The sequence below is a fragment of the Rhinoderma darwinii genome, chromosome 1 (genome assembly GCF_050947455.1).
Source record: "Rhinoderma darwinii isolate aRhiDar2 chromosome 1, aRhiDar2.hap1, whole genome shotgun sequence".
NCBI classification, from domain to species: Eukaryota; Metazoa; Chordata; class Amphibia; order Anura; family Rhinodermatidae; genus Rhinoderma; species Rhinoderma darwinii.
Window position 1 is genome coordinate 103,463,251 of NC_134687.1, and position 19,476 is coordinate 103,482,726.

At 42.1% G+C, this 19,476-nt stretch overlaps 1 protein-coding gene across 1 annotated transcript in view; it reads right to left on the reverse strand.

The window, feature by feature from the left end:
* Positions 1-19,476, reverse strand: part of GALNTL6 (polypeptide N-acetylgalactosaminyltransferase like 6) — a 1,595,017-nt gene that overhangs the window by 396,637 nt on the left and 1,178,904 nt on the right. The window contains exon 6 of the mRNA XM_075849659.1: positions 1,298-1,481. Within this exon, the coding sequence (XP_075705774.1) occupies positions 1,298-1,481 (184 nt within the window). The remainder of the gene's footprint in view (positions 1-1,297; positions 1,482-19,476) is intronic.

Sequence of the window (19,476 nt, forward strand, 5' to 3'; positions counted from 1 at the left end):
GTATAGGCCTGAGCAGGACAAAACTTATCAAAGAATCACATATCAAATCCAGCACATGGAGTAGTATAATCCTTACAGTAAAATGTAAGAATACTCATACAGGCATGTAGTTCTATAACCTCATAAACAGATAAGGTCATTGGTTGAGTGGCTTCAGTATATCACACAACATTCAATGTTAATTTTACTTTATAAAAATGAATAAGGTTTCACAAATAAATGTTTCACATGTAAACAATATATTTTGTTGGTGACACCAATATAATACAATAGTCTATGACAATAATATTATTATGCATTTGACAGAGGTAAATAAATAATTATTTATCAAATATTAGGGTATATTTAGCAGAATGTATAAGATGACCTGGGAAATATATACATATGTAGTAGAGTTTAGGCCTCATTCACATCTACGTTGGAGGCTCCGTTAGGGGTCTCCATCGAAGATCCGGACAAAAATACCAGAGAAAATAGCACAGCATGCTGCGATATTGTTTCTGGTAAAACCACAGACAGACCGACGGAAACCTGACGGAACACATTAAAGTCAATGGGTTCCACCGCATGCCGGTGGTGTCCATCTTACAACTGTACTGTCATTTTCGATATTTCCGTTGTTCTGTTTCTCTGATGCAGCACAATAATGGAAACACCATCGAAGATGTGAACTCAGCATAAATTTGTTATATCACTGGTTCTTTGTGTACCCCGATAACTCTATTTAAAATAAGGATAATGCAGCAATTTATCTTTATGAAATTCACAAATAGCATATCATTATAGCACAATGAGTTGTACCAATAGGCAACTTCATCTCTGGTGCACGTTCTCCACTATGGACAATCCCTAAATGTTAGAAGGGTTCCCTGAAAATAAGATGATCACAAAGTGTCCCCCTGCTGGGACACCCAGCAATCAACTGTAATCCGTGGGGAAACCTGGCAGTAAGCGTTCAAGTTCCCTACAGCGCCACCACAGGATAAACTAACCATTGCACAGTGCCAATTAAAATCAATCTGTTGTCTATGTGATAAAGGACAGGATAGGACAGGTCCTCCAGATCTAGGAATGCTCTTTATAACCGCACTCCACTGTGGCCTAGAGATGAGGATACTGAACAGGCCCCCCTCTATTACCTCAGAATTCTCTAAAATTGTATATGAAAATGTTTTTTCTATACAGGACAACCCCTTTGAGAGTATATATACATGATCTGAATTAGTTATAATGCATAGTGTGGCGTCTTGTCTTTTTAGCTAGTATATATTATACTTTTTCATTTTGTCCTACTTACTCAAATGGCTCACTGGGATCTGTTCTTTGTAGCTCTGGAGGAATTGGGATTCGTTTGTAGTACATTTCCCAGTCAAACGCGCCTCTCATTGCATCTCCTGCTTGGGCTTCATATCCAAAGTGATTGTGGTCAATAACATCTATCATGGGACACACAATTGTTTTGTGATTCAGAGCAATTTGATCTGTAAAATGAAAAGCACAAAATACAGGGAGACATGTTTAGTCCACTCATCCATCATATTCATGAAACTTGACTCAGCCACATCTCTCAGGGATGAAAAGGATGTTTTATTTTTTCCCTTTTACTTATTGTGGTTCCCTCAAAGCATTTCACTTTTTAAGCTAGACTCAAGCTGCTACCTAATACAGGGCTGCATTGGACTGTACAGTGATTAGAGACAATTATATATTTTTTTTAGGATAATTGCATCCAAGAGCTATATTTCTGTCATTCAGCCTCTGCAAACGGTCCTCAATCTGTCACTTGGAGAGGAGCACCACTGCCTAAAATACTCTAGAAACAGTCCTTGGAAGGAAGCGGTGTTGTGGAATTATCTTACCAGGTTCATGTTTGAATATTCATTTTTAGTAAATATGTTAAGCATCAGAATGCACCTGCATATGCCACATACTGTTAGTTTCAATTGTTCCCAGCTCTCACTCACAGAGAATATCTAGTGTTATCTATGAGAGTTCATTGCTTCAGACACATGCATTTGTAGCTGTTTACAGCATCAGAACATTACAAAGTAAATAATCTTCATTTACAAATTAACTCTTTCCAACTGCTTTCAGACAAAAGACATTTATCAAGGTGTCTGAACCATAAAAACAGTGCCAAAGCAATAGTAAATATGACAATAGAAGAGTTCTCCATAGTTTTTAACACATTAGTGCTATTTTCTTTACAAGAGCTGAACTCTCCAATAGTTTATTTTATTTTGTATTCAAAAAGCAATAAGTAATCATTCTCCAAGATCTTATTTAGTAAAGTTATATGTCAAAATTACCCCAAAAATAAGACGGGTATTATCGGCAGGTAATACTAGTCATACAATATTTTATCTGTGATAAAAATTGGAAAACATTGGAACGGAGCAGTTTATGTATGTAATGATGTTACTACAGATGTAGCAGAGTTGTGTTTGTCTGAGGCAGCACCCCTACTGATATCAAGATGTCGTATCTGTGTGTTTTTTGATATAGGAATTGTTGGGGGCCCACTCGGCCGCCGGTTGCTTTATGCTGCCGTCATGGCTCCACCAGGAGCGAAAACTCTGGCTGAAGATTCCTCTCCTAGAGGGATATGGACAGGGACATCACGGCTCCTCCTGGACTAGAATCCCGAGCCAGAGCGTTGACAACGCACTGGACAGGAGAAGCCCCTGACGTCAATATGCATATATGGATAATGACATTAGGGGCTCCTCCAGTAGCAGAATACCCGGCCAAAGTGTTGCTGATGCTCTTGCTGGGGATTCCGCTCCTAGAGGGAGCCCCTGTCTAGGAGCAGAATCCCCCCAGAGCGTTGCCAACGCTCTGGCCAGAGATTCCACTCGTAGAGGGATCTCCTCAGTGACGTTAGGAGCTCCTCCAGGACTGGAATCCCCGACAAGAGCGTTGCCGACATCCTGGCCGGGGATTCCGCTCCTGAAGAAGCCCCTGATGTTACTATCCATATATGGACAGTGACATCAGGGGCTTCTCCAGGAGAGGAATCCCTGGCCAGAGTGTCGTCAACGCTCTGGCTGGGGATTCCACTCCTTCTCCTTGAGGGAGCTCCAATGGCACTATCTACAGGGCAAGTGGGTGTAGTTCTATCCACGGGGGGGGTGATATCTACAGGAGCATGTCTGGCACAGCGTGTTCTCGAGAGATCACGCTGTGACGTCACTTCCTGCCCCAGGTCCTGCATCGTGTCGGACGAGCGAGGACACATCGGCACCAGGCGACAGAGGGTACAGTTGATTCTGCAGCAGCATCGGTGTTTGCAGGTAAGTCGATGTAGCCTCTGTCGCCTGGTGCCGATGTGTCCTCGCTCGTCCGACACGATGCAGGACCTGGGGCAGGAAGTGACGTCACAGCGTGATCTCTCGAGAACACGCTGTGTGTCTGTGCACTGCCAGAAGCTGGGTGTTAACAAAGAGAAGTGGATGATGCTGATTCGTCAGCATCATACACTTCTATTCACAACGCCCAGATAGTAAAACAAGTAAAAACGCCCAGATGTACACACACAATACACGCCCACTTGGACTTAACTTTAAACACGCCCAGTTGTACTTAAGAAAGGCTCATTTGCATAAATATAAAAATGCTCATAACTTTACCAAAAATGCTCGTTTTTGAAAAAAAAACACGTTACTGTAATCTACATTGCAGCGCCGATCTGCTGCAATACGAGATAGGGGTTTGAAAATCTGGTGACAGAGTCTCTTTAAGGAGTTTATCCCTCGGTATGTCACCAATCTTATTTCTATGCGTTGAAATCAATGATCTAGGATATCCTCTCTCCAAAAAATTTGAAGTCATGATATCCAATGATTTAGTCAGATCATCATGATCATCGGTAATCCGTTTTATCCTGATCATCTGGCTTTAAGGTAATGATCTAATCATATTTTTAGGGTGGCAACTCTCGTATCTCAAAAGCGTAGTGCGATTGGTGTCTATCACGTGTAATTTAGTTTTCAAAATATTGTTACTGATCATCACTGTAACATCTAAAAATGTAATGGTCTCTGTGGAATGTACCATGGTAAATTGAATGTCACTATCCAGAGAGTTAATAAATTGATGAAACTCTTTTAATGAGGTTTCTGTGTCGGTCCAGATGAGGAAGATGTCATCTATGTAGCGCCACCACTTCAGGACATGTTGGAAGTGGTGCGATACATAGATAGACATCTCCTCCATCGTATCCATAAAAATGTTGGCGTAGGTCGGTGCCATATTGGACCCCATGGCCGTTCCTTTGAGTTGTATATAATAATTGTCGTTAAACAAAAAATAATTTGATGTCAGAATGAGCTCAACAAGTGCCATAAAAAATTCACAAGATGTGACGTCATATTCAGAACCTGATAATTTACGTCTCACATCATCCAGCCCTTTGTTATGATTAATTGAAGTGTACAGTGATGTTACATCGAAAGAGACCAAAAAGTATCCTTCCGATAGGGTAACCATCCTCAGTTTTTGTAAAAAATCGGAGGTGTCCCTCACATAGGATTTAGCAGTGATCGCAAAGTCCCTCAGAACTTTGTCAACGAAAATAGAGATATTATTCAACAGTGACCCTCTGCCAGACACTATAGGGCGGCCCAGTGGATTTGACAAATTTTTATGTATCTAGGGTAACAAATATAAACAGGGAGTGGTTGGATGTTCGATTACTAAAATTTTTTGTAGAGGTTGATCTATAATACCCTCTTCTGTTGCTTGGGTGATTAATAATCCAATTTTCCTTTCAATGTCATGTCTAGGATCTCCTTTTAACAGCCTGTAAACATTGGTGTCAAGTAACTGTCTGTTACATTCATTAATATACATGGCTGTATCCATAACCACGATCGCGCCCCCTTTGTCAGCGGGTTTGATCGTGAGATCGTGGTTATGGATCAGCTCATAAAGAGCCATGATTTCAGAAGAAGTCATGTTAGGGTGTTTAAAAAAGTCACTATTTGTCTGTGCTCGTAAAGTATTTAGGTCCTTCTGAACCAATTCCCTAAATGTCTCTATAGCATGTGACATGATCAGGGGTTGGAACGAACTTTTATTACGAAGTCCCAATTTACCAAGAGACAATTTTGGGACGGTGTCATGCTCCACCACCTCTCTAGACTGTACATTAAACCAGACTTTCAATTTAATAGCTCTAATAAACCGATATACATCTAACTCCAATTGAAACGAATCAGTATGTTGATTGTGGCAGAAAGAAAGACCTTTTGAATAATATCTCTATTTTCGTTGACACAGTTCTGAGGGACTTTGCGATCAATGCCAAATCCTACGTGAGGGACACCTCAGATTTTTTACAAAAACTGAGGATGGTTACCCTATCGGAAGGATCCTTTTTGGTCTCTTTCGATGTAACATCACTGTACACTTCATAACAAAGGGCTGGATGCTGTGAGACGTAAATTATCAGGTTCTAAAATGACGTCACATCTTGTGAATTTATTATGGCACTTGTCGAGCTCATTCTGACATCAAATTATTTTTTGTTTAACGACAATTATTATATACAACTCAAAGGAACGGCCATGGGGTCCAATATGGCACCGACCTATGGCAACATTTTTATGGACACGATGGAGGAGGTGTCTATCTATGTATCGCACCATTTCCAACATGTCCTGAAGTGGTGGCGCTACATAGATGACATCTTCCTCATCTGGACCGAAACAGAAACCTCATTAAAAGAGTTTCATCAATTTCTTAACTCTCTGGATAGTGACATTCAATTTACCATGGTACATTCCACAGAGTTCATTCAATTTTTAGATGTTACAGTGATGATCAGTAACAATATTTTGAAAACTAAATTACATGTGAAAGACACAGATCACAATACGCTTTTGAGATACGAGAGTTGCCACCCTAAAAATATGATTAGATCATTACCTTACAGCCAGATGATTAGGATAAAACGGATTACAGATGATCATGATGATTTGACTAAATCATTGGATATCATGACTTCAAATTTTTTGGAGAGAGGATATCCTAGATCATTGATTTCAATGCATAGAAATAAGATTAGTGACATACCGAGGGATAAACTCCTTTAAACCTCAAAACAACATAGACCTAAACGTATCCCATTTATCTCCACATACAACGAATTAAGTGGGGACATATCTAGGATAATGAACATACATTGGCCTATTGTCAAAGATAGCTATGAACACATCGATGAACTAAATAATGGACCACTAATGTCATACAGACGAACACAAAATTTTAGAGATAGACTGGTTAGGACGAAGGTAAAAGAAAGTAAAAATGTTTCACAGTCTTTATTAAAACCAATGAAAATGGGTAATTTTCCATGTCATAATTGTGTAAACTGTACATACATGTGCAGAGGTAGATTCTTTACACATCTTCAAACTGGGAAAACTTACAATATCAGACACACCTTTACTTGTGATTCTGATTGGGTTGTCTATGCGCTATGGTGCCCTTGTCAATTAGTATATGTAGGTGAAACTACCTGTACTTTTAAAACTCGTCTAAATAATCACAGATTTTCAATTAGGAAGAGAAAAATGGATTTGCCTGTTGCGAAACACTTTTCTGAGAAAGGACACACCGAGAGAGACCTAAAGTTCATGATCCTCGATCACATCCCACCACTACACAATGGTGGTGACAGACATATGGCATTAAATAAAAGGGAACTGAGATGGATATTCTCACTGAATACATTGAGACCTAATGGACTCAATATAGAGTTTAATGTAGATATGATTACAATGTAACGCTTTGTCCCCCTTTCTTCCCCATGAATTCTTGTTTATAGGTCCTCGTTGGTCATTTTTTTGGTGACACATGTTTTAATTTTATTACTTTTTATAAGTATTTTCTTGATATTAATACATTTGTTTTGTATCATTCTAGATCCCAGCAGAACTTCAGGACCATTCCCTTATCATGTACACCAATAATAACATCATCATTGTTTTATATGTATTCGCCAAATTGGTTGCTGTTGGTTTGTTTAGTCCCAACCTATACAATAAAGATAATTTTGTTCATATATTGCTTATTTCTTGTGTCTAATGGTGACAATCAGTTAGGTGATATTGGGTTGATTACCCAGGTATAAACATTTTATTAATATAAATATCAGTATTTTGGCTTTGTTACTGCATCGATATATATAGGCCCGATACACGTTTGCGATCTTTTGGACTTCCCATATGCATGAAAATGTAATTGGTTTAATCCTATATATCCTGGGGACTGGAAACCTTTGACCACGGAAGTGTGGCCAGGGATCTAGTGTACCCGCGTGTGGACCTTTAGGTGCTTTTTATCCGTCAACATATATGAATTGTTAGATATGTCTTTATGTATCGCTATATCAACACTGATTGTCCCTATGAGCTTATTTCAGATTAAGTTATGATCTTTTTCTTGGTTGGGACTACACATTATACCATCAACAATTGCGCTACAATTCTTACCTCTTTAATGAGACAGAGTTCAGTGATTGGTTGTTGCCTGACAATGGTGGACGCTCTGCGAGCGAGGTGCACGGGGCAGAGAACACGCTGTCGTCAGTACGCTCTTGAAGCATCCTGTTGAATAGCGACGTAAGACTTCCGGTCTCTCAATCGGATGTCAGCAACACATATACACACACACCCACATATTTTGAATACTACGTATTGTGGAAAGATCATCGGGATACACACAACCTGAGGGTGATTTGCATTTAGAAGGTCCTGAAGCTCTGATTGGTGAGTGGAACTATCATGATTAGTTCTGACACAACTGTTGTATATGTGATTATGTTATAATCATGTCATTTTGCTTACTTGTTATGCTGTATTGTTATTTAATATATATGTATATGCACTTGCACTTTATGTATCAACTTTTTGATTGTATTTGATACCGTATTAACACATAGATACAATGTATTTTTTGCACTACCACTTTATTTGTATTTTAATGAGATTATTATGTAAATGCTTTCTTGTTCTATAAAAACTGTTATCACTCAGTGTGTCACCATGCTTGATAAAGGTCCTATTGTTGGACAGAAACGTCGCTGTTTGTTGGCTGAATAAACCACTATTTTTTCACATTTGGAGTGCTGCAAGATTTCTATTTATATATATATATATATATATATATATATATATAGAGCTATATATCTTAGTGCCCGCAGCGTGCATCTTTTTTTGTCATTAAACATTATCTACAGAGGGAGGGCACTGTGGCATTATCTACAGAGGGCACTGTGGCATTATCTACAGAGGGCACTGTATATATAGAGGCACAAACTGAGGGCCTAACTTCTATATCGGGACATAAAGGGGGCCTAACTTTTATACGGGAGCACAAACTGGGGGCCTAACTTCTTTTTTGGGCCATAAACAGGGCCTAATTTCTATGTGGGGCCACCGTGAGTTCCCCCGCTAAGGGGTCCACTAAGTTATACCTATGTTGAACAGAATATACATGCAATGATTATAACATTTTCAATACGAATATTTCTATTGAACATAAGTAAAACAGTCAGTGGCCACCTAGAGTACTACTAGGAAAGGGTTGCATAATTTCAGTTTTGTTTTTTTTAAATGAAATGGATGATTGTCTATCTGAAAGCTATCATCTTGAAGAAGAGAAGGGTAAATCATTTTGTTTTATGCAGGGAGTATATGTTGCCACACCCACATATTTTGAATACTACGTATTGTGGAAAGATCATCGGGATACACACAACCTGAGGGTGATTTGCATTTAGAAGGTCCTGAAGCTCTGATTGGTGAGTGGAACTATCATGATTAGTTCTGACACAACTGTTGTATATGTGATTATGTTATAATCATGTCATTTTGCTTACTTGTTATGCTGTATTGTTATTTAATATATATGTATATGCACTTGCACTTTATGTATCAACTTTTTGATTGTATTTGATACCGTATTAACACATAGATACAATGTATTTTTTGCACTACCACTTTATTTGTATTTTAATGAGATTATTATGTAAATGCTTTCTTGTTCTATAAAAACTGTTATCACTCAGTGTGTCACCATGCTTGATAAAGGTCCTATTGTTGGACAGAAACGTCGCTGTTTGTTGGCTGAATAAACCACTATTTTTTCACATTTGGAGTGCTGCAAGATTTCTATTTATATATATATATATATATATATATATATATATATATAGAGCTATATATCTTAGTGCCCGCAGCGTGCATCTTTTTTTGTCATTAAACATTATCTACAGAGGGAGGGCACTGTGGCATTATCTACAGAGGGCACTGTGGCATTATCTACAGAGGGCACTGTATATCTAGAGGCACAAACTGAGGGCCTAACTTCTATATCGGGACATAAAGGGGGCCTAACTTTTATACGGGAGCACAAACTGGGGGCCTAACTTCTTTTTTGGGCCATAAACAGGGCCTAATTTCTATGTGGGGCCACCGTGAGTTCCCCCGCTAAGGGGTCCACTAAGTTATACCTATGTTGAACAGAATATACATGCAATGATTATAACATTTTCAATACGAATATTTCTATTGAACATAAGTAAAACAGTCAGTGGCCACCTAGAGTACTACTAGGAAAGGGTTGCATAATTTCAGTTTTGTTTTTTTTAAATGAAATGGATGATTGTCTATCTGAAAGCTATCATCTTGAAGAAGAGAAGGGTAAATCATTTTGTTTTATGCAGGGAGTATATGTTGCATTTTTATAGTATAGTAACGTATATATATTAATAAATGTCTACAACAAGACTTTTACTGCTGCTACTACAACTGGGGTCTTATGGTCACTTAGTTGTTTGTAGCGTTGCCTTGCAGCAATGGCGTACTGGAATAAAAAATAACCAAGGCATTAACTGCATGGAACTTGCATGTTCTCCCTGTGATCTTAGACAAATTAGGCTAAGATTGTGCAAAAGTCAAATAGGTAATTTATTAAGCACATCCAGACCATCCGGATCAAAAGTTCCTGCTGCATGAAGGATTAAAGATGACCACACCAATAATCCACTCATTATTGATTCTATGGAGGAGCTGTTTGCACTGTTAACTTATATGCAGGACCTGCTCCAGGCTTATGTGGGCCCCTTTGCGGGGGAATTTACAGCGGCAGTAAAATGGCAGTTTGTGCCCCCATATAGTATTTAGGCCCTGATAATGCTCCCATATTGAAGTTAGGTCACCAGTTTGTGCACCCATATGAAAGTTAAGCCCCAGTTTGTGCCCCCATATAGATGTTAGGCCCCCAGTTTGTGCCCCCATATACAGTGAAGGAAATAAGTATTTGATCCCTTGCTGATTTTGTAAGTTTGCCCAATGTCAAAGACATGAACAGTCTAGAACTTTTAGGCTAGGTTAATTTTACCAGTGAAAGATAGATTATATAAAAAAAAATGAAAATCACATTGTCAAAATTATATATATTTATTTGCATTGTGCACAGAGAAATAAGTATTTGATCCCTTTGGCAAACAAGACTTAATACTTGGTGGCAAAACCCTTGTTGGCAAGCACAGCAGTCAGACATTTTTTGGAGTTGATGATGAGGTTTGCACACATGTTAGATGGAATTTTGGCCCACTCCTCTTTGCAGATCATCTGTAAATCATTAAGATTTCGAGGCTGTCGCTTGGCAACTCGGATCTTCAGCTCCCTCCATAAGTTTTCGATGGGATTAAGGTCTGGAGGCTGGCTAGGCCACTCCATGACCTTAATGTGCTTCTTTTTGAGCCACTCCTTTGTTGCCTTGGCTGTATGTTTCGGGTCATTGTCGTGCTGGAAGACCCAGCCATGAGCCATTTTTAATGTCCTGGTGGAGGGAAGGAGGTTGTCACTCAGGATTTGACGGTACATGGCTCCATCCATTCTCCCATTGATGCGGTGAAGTAGTCCTGTGCCCTTAGCAGAGAAACACCCCCAAACATAATGTTTCCACCTCCATGCTTGACAGTGGGGATGGTGTTCTTTGGGTCATAGGCAGCATTTCTCTTCCTCCAAACACGGCGAGTTGAGTTAATGCCAAAGTTTTCAATTTTAGTCTCATCTGACCACAGCACCTTCTCCCAATCACTCTCAGAATCATCCAGATGTTCATTTGCAAACTTCAGACGGGCCTGTACATGTGCCTTCTTGAGCAGGGGGACCTTGCGGGCACTGCAGGATTTTAATCCATTACAGCGTAATGTGTTACCAATGGTTTTCTTGGTGACTGTGGTCCCAGCTGCCTTGAGATCATTAACAAGTTCCCCCCGTGTAGTTTTCGGCTGAGCTCTCACCTTCCTCAGGATCAAGGATACCCCACGAGGTGAGATTTTGCATGGAGCCCCAGATCGATGTCGATTGACAGTCATTTTGTATGTCTTCCATTTTCTTACTATTGCACCAACAGTTGTCTCCTTCTCACGCAGCGTCTTACTTATGGTTTTGTAGCCCATTCCAGCCTTTTGCAGGTCTATGATCTTGTCCCTGACATCCTTAGAAAGCTCTTTGGTCTTGCACATGTTGTAGAGGTTAGAGTCAGACTGATTAATTGAGTCTGTGGACAGGAGTCTTTTATACAGGTGACCATTTAAGACAGCTGTCTTTAATGCAGGCACCAAGTTGATTGGAGCGTGTAACTTGTCTGGAGGAGGCTGAACTCTTAATGGTTGGTAGGGGACCAAATACTTATTTCTCTGTGCACAATGCAAATAAATAGATATAATTTTGACAATGTGATTTATTTATTTTTTATATAATCTATCTCTCACTGGTAAAATTAACCTAGCCTAAAAATTCTAGACTGTTCATGTCTTTGACAGTGGGCAAACTTACAAAATCAGCAAGGGATCAAATACTTATTTCCTTCACTGTATACAGTGCCCTCTCTAGATAATGTCACAGTGCCCGCTGTAGATAGTGCCACAGTCCCCCTGTAGATAATACCACACATCCCCCTGTAGATAATGCCACACAGCCACCAGTAGATAGTGCCACACACCCCTTGTACATAGTGCCACACACACACCCTTGTAGAAAGTGCCAAACACCCCCCTGTAGATAGCGGCATTGGGGATCCCATTGGGAGTGGAATCCCCAGCCAGAGCGTCTGCAACATATATGGACAGACCTCACTGTCCATATATACTATCCATAAGGCAGGGGATCCCTCTATGAGCAGAATCCCCGGCCAGAGCATCAGTAACGCTCTAGCCGGGGATTCTGCTCCGGGAGGAGCCCATGACGTTACTTCCATATATGGATAGTGACGTCAGGGGCTTTTCCATGATGGCAGCGTAAAGCATCCAGCGGCCGAGCGGGCCCCCCAAAGGTAGTGGGCACCGGCACTTGCCTGGTTCACCTAGGGCTGACGCCGACCCTGCCAATATGCATTCCTGTAGATTGTACCTTGATCTAAATCAGTAAATTATAAGTCAGGGGTATAGCATGGGGGGCAGGCGGGGCATGTGCACAGACGCAACTTAGAGGGGGCGCCAGCACCACCCCCTCCTGCACTATAATTGTACCTGCGTCTATAGGATACAGGTACAATTAGAAGCAATGAAAGGCCAGGTACGTTCCGTGCCTCAGCCATTTAGCACCTTTCTACAAGTTGAAAGGCGCTGATTGACAGGGAAAGTCATTCCCAGTTCAACCCCAGGAGACCTGCACAGAAGAGAGCAGATCTCCATTGCTGTCGGACAGCGTCGGAACAGGATTAAGGTGAGTTTGAATAGTTTGTTATTTTATCGTAATAAAAAGAGCTTTATCTATGGGGGGCTTTATCTAAGGGGGGATTTATCTACCAGGGGGGCTTTTTCTATGGGGGGGGCTATATACTGGGGTGGGCTATATGTGGAGCACTATATACAGGGGTGGGCTATGTCTACAGGTGGGCTATATACAGGGGTTGGCTATCTGTGGAGAACTATATACAGGTGTGTGCTATATCTACAGGGGGATATATACAGGGTTGGGCAACATGTGGAGAACTATATACAGGGGTGTGCTATATCTATATGGGGGCTATATACAGGGGTGGGCTATCTGTGGAGCACTATAGGGGAAGCTATATGTGGGACAATATTTACATGGGTGGGCTCTATGGGGGCACTATCTACAGGGGGCTCTATGGCAGGCACTATCTACACGGGGCCCGGTGTGTGTGTGTGGGACACAGTGTTTGGTGCTATTATAATTAGAGGTACAGTGTATGGCGCTATTATATTTAGGGGCATAGTGTGTGGTATAATGAGAACTTATCTTTGTTTATAGGTGTAGAAATGTTGGAAAAGTGAGAAGCTGAAGACATCTCAGCGGCAAACTGCAGAAATGGGCTGTGACCGGGAGAAGTCATCATAGAGGTCTGGACCGGATGGAGAAAAAGAACTAGAATCTAAGACATCACCGGTGAGTCACTTAATGTAAATTTTTATTCTGCCTCTAATCCGTACTGTAGTCATTGTATGATCTGCAGCGAAATGATGGGTGGTATGATTATGATATGTTTGTTTTTTTTGGGTGAAACATCTCCCAGCATATCCTTACCATTGTTCGGGTCATGCTGGGAGCTGGAAATAATTTAGTGCAAACCTATACAGCAAACCTATATGGCAGGGGTTGCACTAAATTGAGCTGAATTTGTGCTGGTGCTGTATACATGTACTGAGCTTGGTTCTGGGGCTGTATTTATATACTGAGCACTATTCTGGTGTTGTGTATAGAACTATATTGCTTGTAGAATGTACAAATGTTTTTATGCTTGTGTTACATAAAAAGAAATGTGGAAAAGAAATGACACGTCGATTGGTAGAGAAAACAAACATGGCGAGGGAGAAGGAGATGTTGGGAAAGAGGTTGGGGGGGCGCCAAACTGAATCTTTGCCCCGGGTGCTGGGGAGCCCAGCTACGCCTCTGTATAAATCCACAGGCACAAGAACCGCTTTGAAAGCATTCTCAGTGTAAAGAAGTTGTATAGGTTGGATCTATAATGGGACATAAATTAACCAATAAATTTGTAATAAACTATTAAGGACAGCACTTGTGAAGCAGTGAAAGCATAAATATTTTCTATATTTACTGGTATGTAGTTTAGATCCAAACAGTAATAACAATCCAACTGTTAATGAATAGAAACTCTTCCATCAAAAACAAATCCTAAACTCTGGTCATATGAAAGAGCATTTGTTATAACCAAATTACATTAAGATTTACTCTCTTTGATTACATGAAATAATTTCCAGCTTTTTATATGGGATTATGTAGATTACTACTTTTTTTCACTGATTGAAGTAAATGTTTTCAAATTTTACCTTTTAAACAAATTGTTATTTCTTTCTATTATTCAAGAGCTTCGGATACAGTTGTTTACATTACATTTTGATGCCAGATATAAGGAGCAGGTCTATATTGTCAATATAAGGAGATTCAAGATTCATATGCATAGCCATTAATAAGTGTTGCTAACTGTTAGGGTTTTTTTTGAGCTACACTGTCCAGCAACATGATTTAGCTGGTAAACTGATGCATTGTAAAGTCTCCCAAAGGCCAGGAAGCTATACACTGGAATATTCCAATGTCCTCTAGGCTAACCCTTCCATTTTGAAGATGTTTAAAGTGCATCTGTCTCATGATGAGTTGCCAATCAGAGGGCCAATAGAGAGTCTCCTTCCCAAAATCAATAGAACAGGGCTCTTAATGTATCTTAGAGAGCAGAGCTACAGGAGATTGTACTGTGTGAGTTTCCTTTGCAATGCAGAATTGATAAATAGTTCAAAAAAGGAAGGGCTTTGAAAATATGTGTCTTTGGGAGGTTGCTTAGTCTGTGAAAGACATGCGAGTTTCTTTTCACCCCTATGACCTAAGACCGCATTATGTTGATTCATGTTCAACCAGAGCATATTAGTTCCTCTAGAACATGAATATGTGTGTGTAGACAATGTGGCTGACATTTATGGCTGGAATTTTGGTTACATCTGTGGCTGGAGTAGTGTTAAGGGGGATATATAGTTACATATTTACATATTTACATGTTAACCAAGGGATTGAAGGCGATGGAAATGAAGGGAACAGGGATAGGTAAACTTTAGAACTTGGTCTCTCCCTATTGATCTAGAGCAGGGGTCTCAAACTCGGCCGGGTAAGTGGGCCGCATATAGAAAAAATGGGAAGTTGACGGGCCGCATTACTTTCAAATTTGATACAATACAAAATTATTGTTAATCAATTAGTTATTTGAACGACTATAACACTACATTACTATAATAATAGTGCTAGGTTTAAAAATTGAGATATTTCTCCATGTGCTTATTTCAACAATCCAGCTTTCCAGTTTAAGTGTCGCCAAATGCAGTCCGGCGGCTCAGTTAGCACACATGTCAAGATTGGGCAGCCCCTTTTTAGATAGTGCCGCAGTGCCCTCTGTGGATGCTGCCGCAGTGCCCTCTGTGGATAATGCAAAACACCCCTAGATAAGGCCACAGTGCCCTCTGTAGATAAGGCCACAGTGCCCTCTGTAGATAAGGCCACAGTGCCCTCTGTAGATAAAGCCACAGTGCTCTCTGTAGATAAGGCCACAGTGCCCTCTGTAGATAAGGCCACAGTGCCCTCTGTAGATAAGGCCACAGTGCCCTCTGTAGATAAGGCCACAGTGCCCTCTGTAGATAAGGCCACAGTGCCCTCTGTAGATAAGGCCACAGTGCCCTCTGTAGATAATGCAACACACCCCTAGATAATGCCAGTGTTCAGATACTGTCACACACCCACTTGTAGATAACGCCACAGTGCCCTCTGTAGAGGCTGCCCAAGTGCCCTCTGTAGAGGCTGCCCCAGTGCCCTCTGTAGAGGCTGCCCCAGTGATGTCAGGGGCTTGCCCAGAGCTGGAGTCCCAGGCAGAGCGCTAGTAGGCCCTTCCAGGGACTCCAGCTGTGCTCCTGACATCACTGGGACTCCTGCTCTGGGGAAGCCCCTGACATCATTGTCGATGTATGGACAGCGATGTCAAAGGCTTCCCCAGAGTCCCGGAGCAGAGCCGATAATAGCACTCTGCCCCCCCCCCACTCTGGGGAAGACCCTGACACACTGTCCATATATGGGCAGATATGTCAGGGAATTACGCAGCGTCCCGGAGCAGAGCCTATACTAGCGCTCTGCACGGGACTCCGCTATGGGGAAGACCCTGACACACTGTCCACATATGGGCAGCGATGTCAGGGAATTCCACAGAGTCCCGGAGCAGAGCCGACACCAGCGCTCTGCTCGGGACTCCGGCTCTGGGGAAGCCCCAGACATCGCTGTTCATATGTGGACAGCGATGTCAGGGAATTCCACAGAGTCCAGGAGCAGAGCCGACACCAGCGCTCTGCTCCGCTCTGGGCAAGACCCTGACACACTGTCCATATATGGGCAGCGATGTCAGGGAATTCCACGGAGTCCCGGAGCAGAGCCGACACCAGCGCTCTGCTCGGGACTCCGGCTCTGGGGAAGCCCCAGACATCGCTGTTCATATGTGGACAGCGATGTCGGGGAATTCCACAGAGTCCAGGAGCAGAGCAGACACCAGCGCTCTGCTCCGCTCTGGGCAAGACCCTGACACACTGTCCATATATGGGCAGCGATGTCAGGGAATTCCACACAGTCCCGGAGCAGAGCCGACACCAGCGCTCTGCTCGGGACTCCGGCTCTGGGGAAGCCCCAGACATCGCTGTTCATATGTGGACAGCGATGTCGGGGAATTCCACAGAGTCCAGGAGCAGAGCAGACACCAGCGCTCTGCTCCGCTCTGGGCAAGACCCTGATACACTGTCCATATATGGGCAGCGATGTCAGGGAATTCCACAGAGTCCCGGAGCAGAGCCGACACCAGCGCTCTGCTCGGGACTCCGGCTCTGGGGAAGCCCCAGACATCGCTGTTCATATGTGGACAGCGATGTCAGGGAATTCCGCAGAGTCCCGGAGCAGAGCAGACACCAGCGCTCTGCTCGGGACTCCGGCTCTGGGGAAGCCCCAGACATCGCTGTTCATATGTGGACAGCGATGTCAGGGAATTCCAGAGTCTCGGAGCAGAGCCGATACTAGCGGCTCTGTGTCCCGCGGGCCACAGATGACAGCCCCAGGGGCCACATGCGGCCCGCGGGCCGCGTGCTTGAGGACCCCTGATCTAGAGGAAGGTAAAAAGAAAACATAAGACATGAGCCAATCTGCTCTAAAGTATCTGTGGCTCGCACACTGTTATGGAGCATCTGTGGCTTGTAAATTGTTATGAAAGCATACTGTATGTAGCTGGCCCACTGTAGAGACAAAAGTATCTGGCATTAATGAGACTAAGTGTACATACTGTATATCCATTTTCATATGTCCTACTACATGGTTAGGGGGTTGCAAGGGTTGTATTATCTATTTTTTTATTTCCAATATTTGGAGTGTATACAGTATATATAAAAAGTAAAGATTATATTTTAAGATGTCACTAATTAAAACAACTACAAACTTTATTGCTTTGGTATTTTTTCTCATTTATTCATATTTCATATTCAAAATATATTGGTTCTATCTTAGAAGAGTAAGAAAAGCAGATTCTGCTCTATAAAATAAGTAAAGCTATCTACGTTGAATAATAAATATAAGACAGTTACATCTAGAATTAATGTTTTTTTTCTCTGGACACAGTGGCATCAATGGTCCCTTGTCAAGAAGAGATTAATAATCTTGATCAAAGATTAAACTGATTGCTCAGAAGTAAATTATATATCCCCAAATTGGGGACAAATCTTAGCAGAAATATTACTCTGTAGAACACAATTTCACTTTTAAGTTTATATGAATTTTGATGTTGGAAATTTGTTAGACTCTACTTCTCCCTGCTCTGAATATTCAGAAAATAATTTTCTTCCGGTGACACTTTCAAACACTTAACAAATACAATTATTGTCACTCAGCATTAGATTTATTTAAATAATATGCATTAATGTCTTTAATAAAAGTACATTTCTTGTTCACATTTTGCTCTTTATCTCTAACAAATAGGTATTTTTTATTGCTACCATTATTTTTCCTTCCTGCCCTTTGTGCATAGAAAATGTAACTTGCAATTCAGCACAGTGGTCAATATTCTTTTGCCTATTGTAAAGCCAGTTGTTATATGCTTTAACTCTTGGTCTAGAATATGTTACCAGCACAGACTAGTTTCACAAAAAAATAAAAAGAAAGTGGTAGACATAAATACAAATAATATTGACATTACTTCTATGTTCTTAAAATCTAATGAAAAGAAACACAAAGGCAGATCACTTAAAATTATTACCAGTTTTTGTAGAAAAGTAACATATTCAACAGCACTCTAGCAAGATTTTAATTAATTGTACTTATAATGTAATTCCTTTCTTACAAGCACTCATACTTCAGAGCTAATGTCAAGGAAAACCAATGCTTAAAAACTAAAACATAAAGCAACTTTAAACAGAGGCGTAGCTAGGGGGGGGCAGACGGGGCATGTGCCCCGGGTGCAACTTAGAGGGGGCGCCAGCGCCACCTCCTCCTGCACTATAATCGTACCTGTGTCGCAAGGACACAGGTACAATTAGAAGCAATGAATGACCAGGCACGTTCCGTGCCCGGCCATTCAGCGCCTTTCCATGAGTGAAGCGACTGGTACCTTTTGTACCAGTGAAGCTTCCGTCGATGAAAGGCGCTGATTGACAGGGAAAGTCATCCTGCCCAGCCAACCAGCTCCTTTCATAGACGCTGCGTTCAACCCCCAGGAGACCTGCACAGAAGAGAGCAGGTCTCCATGGCTGCCGGACGGCGTGGGAGCGGGATTAAGGTGAGTTTGAATATTTTTGTTATTTTTTTTTTAATTGTAGTAAAAGTGTGTGGCTGTATCTACAGGGAGGACTTTATCTACGGGGGGGGGGGGGCTCTCTATCTACAAGGGGGACTTTATCCACGGGGGGACTTTATCTACAGGGGGGACTTTGTCTACACGGGGGGACTTTGTCTACACGGGGGGGACTTTGTCTACACGGGGGGGGGGGGGACTTTGTCTACACGGGGGGGGGGGACTTTGTCTACACGGGGGGCGGACTTTGTCTACACGGGGGGCGGACTTTGTCTACACGGGGGGCGGACTTTGTCTACACGGGGGGCGGACTTTGTCTACACGGGGGGCGGACTTTGTCTACACGGGGGGCGGACTTTGTCTACACGGGGGGCGGACTTTGTCTACACGGGGGGCGGACTTTGTCTACACGGGGGGCGGACTTTGTCTACACGGGGGGGACTTTGTCTACACGGGGGGGACTTTGTCTACACGGGGGGGGGACTTTGTCTACACGGGGGGGGGACTTTGTCTACACGGGGGGGGGACTTTGTCTACACGGGGGGGGGACTTTGTCTACACGGGGGGGGGACTTTGTCTACACGGGGGGGGGGACTTTGTCTACACGGGGGGGGGACTTTG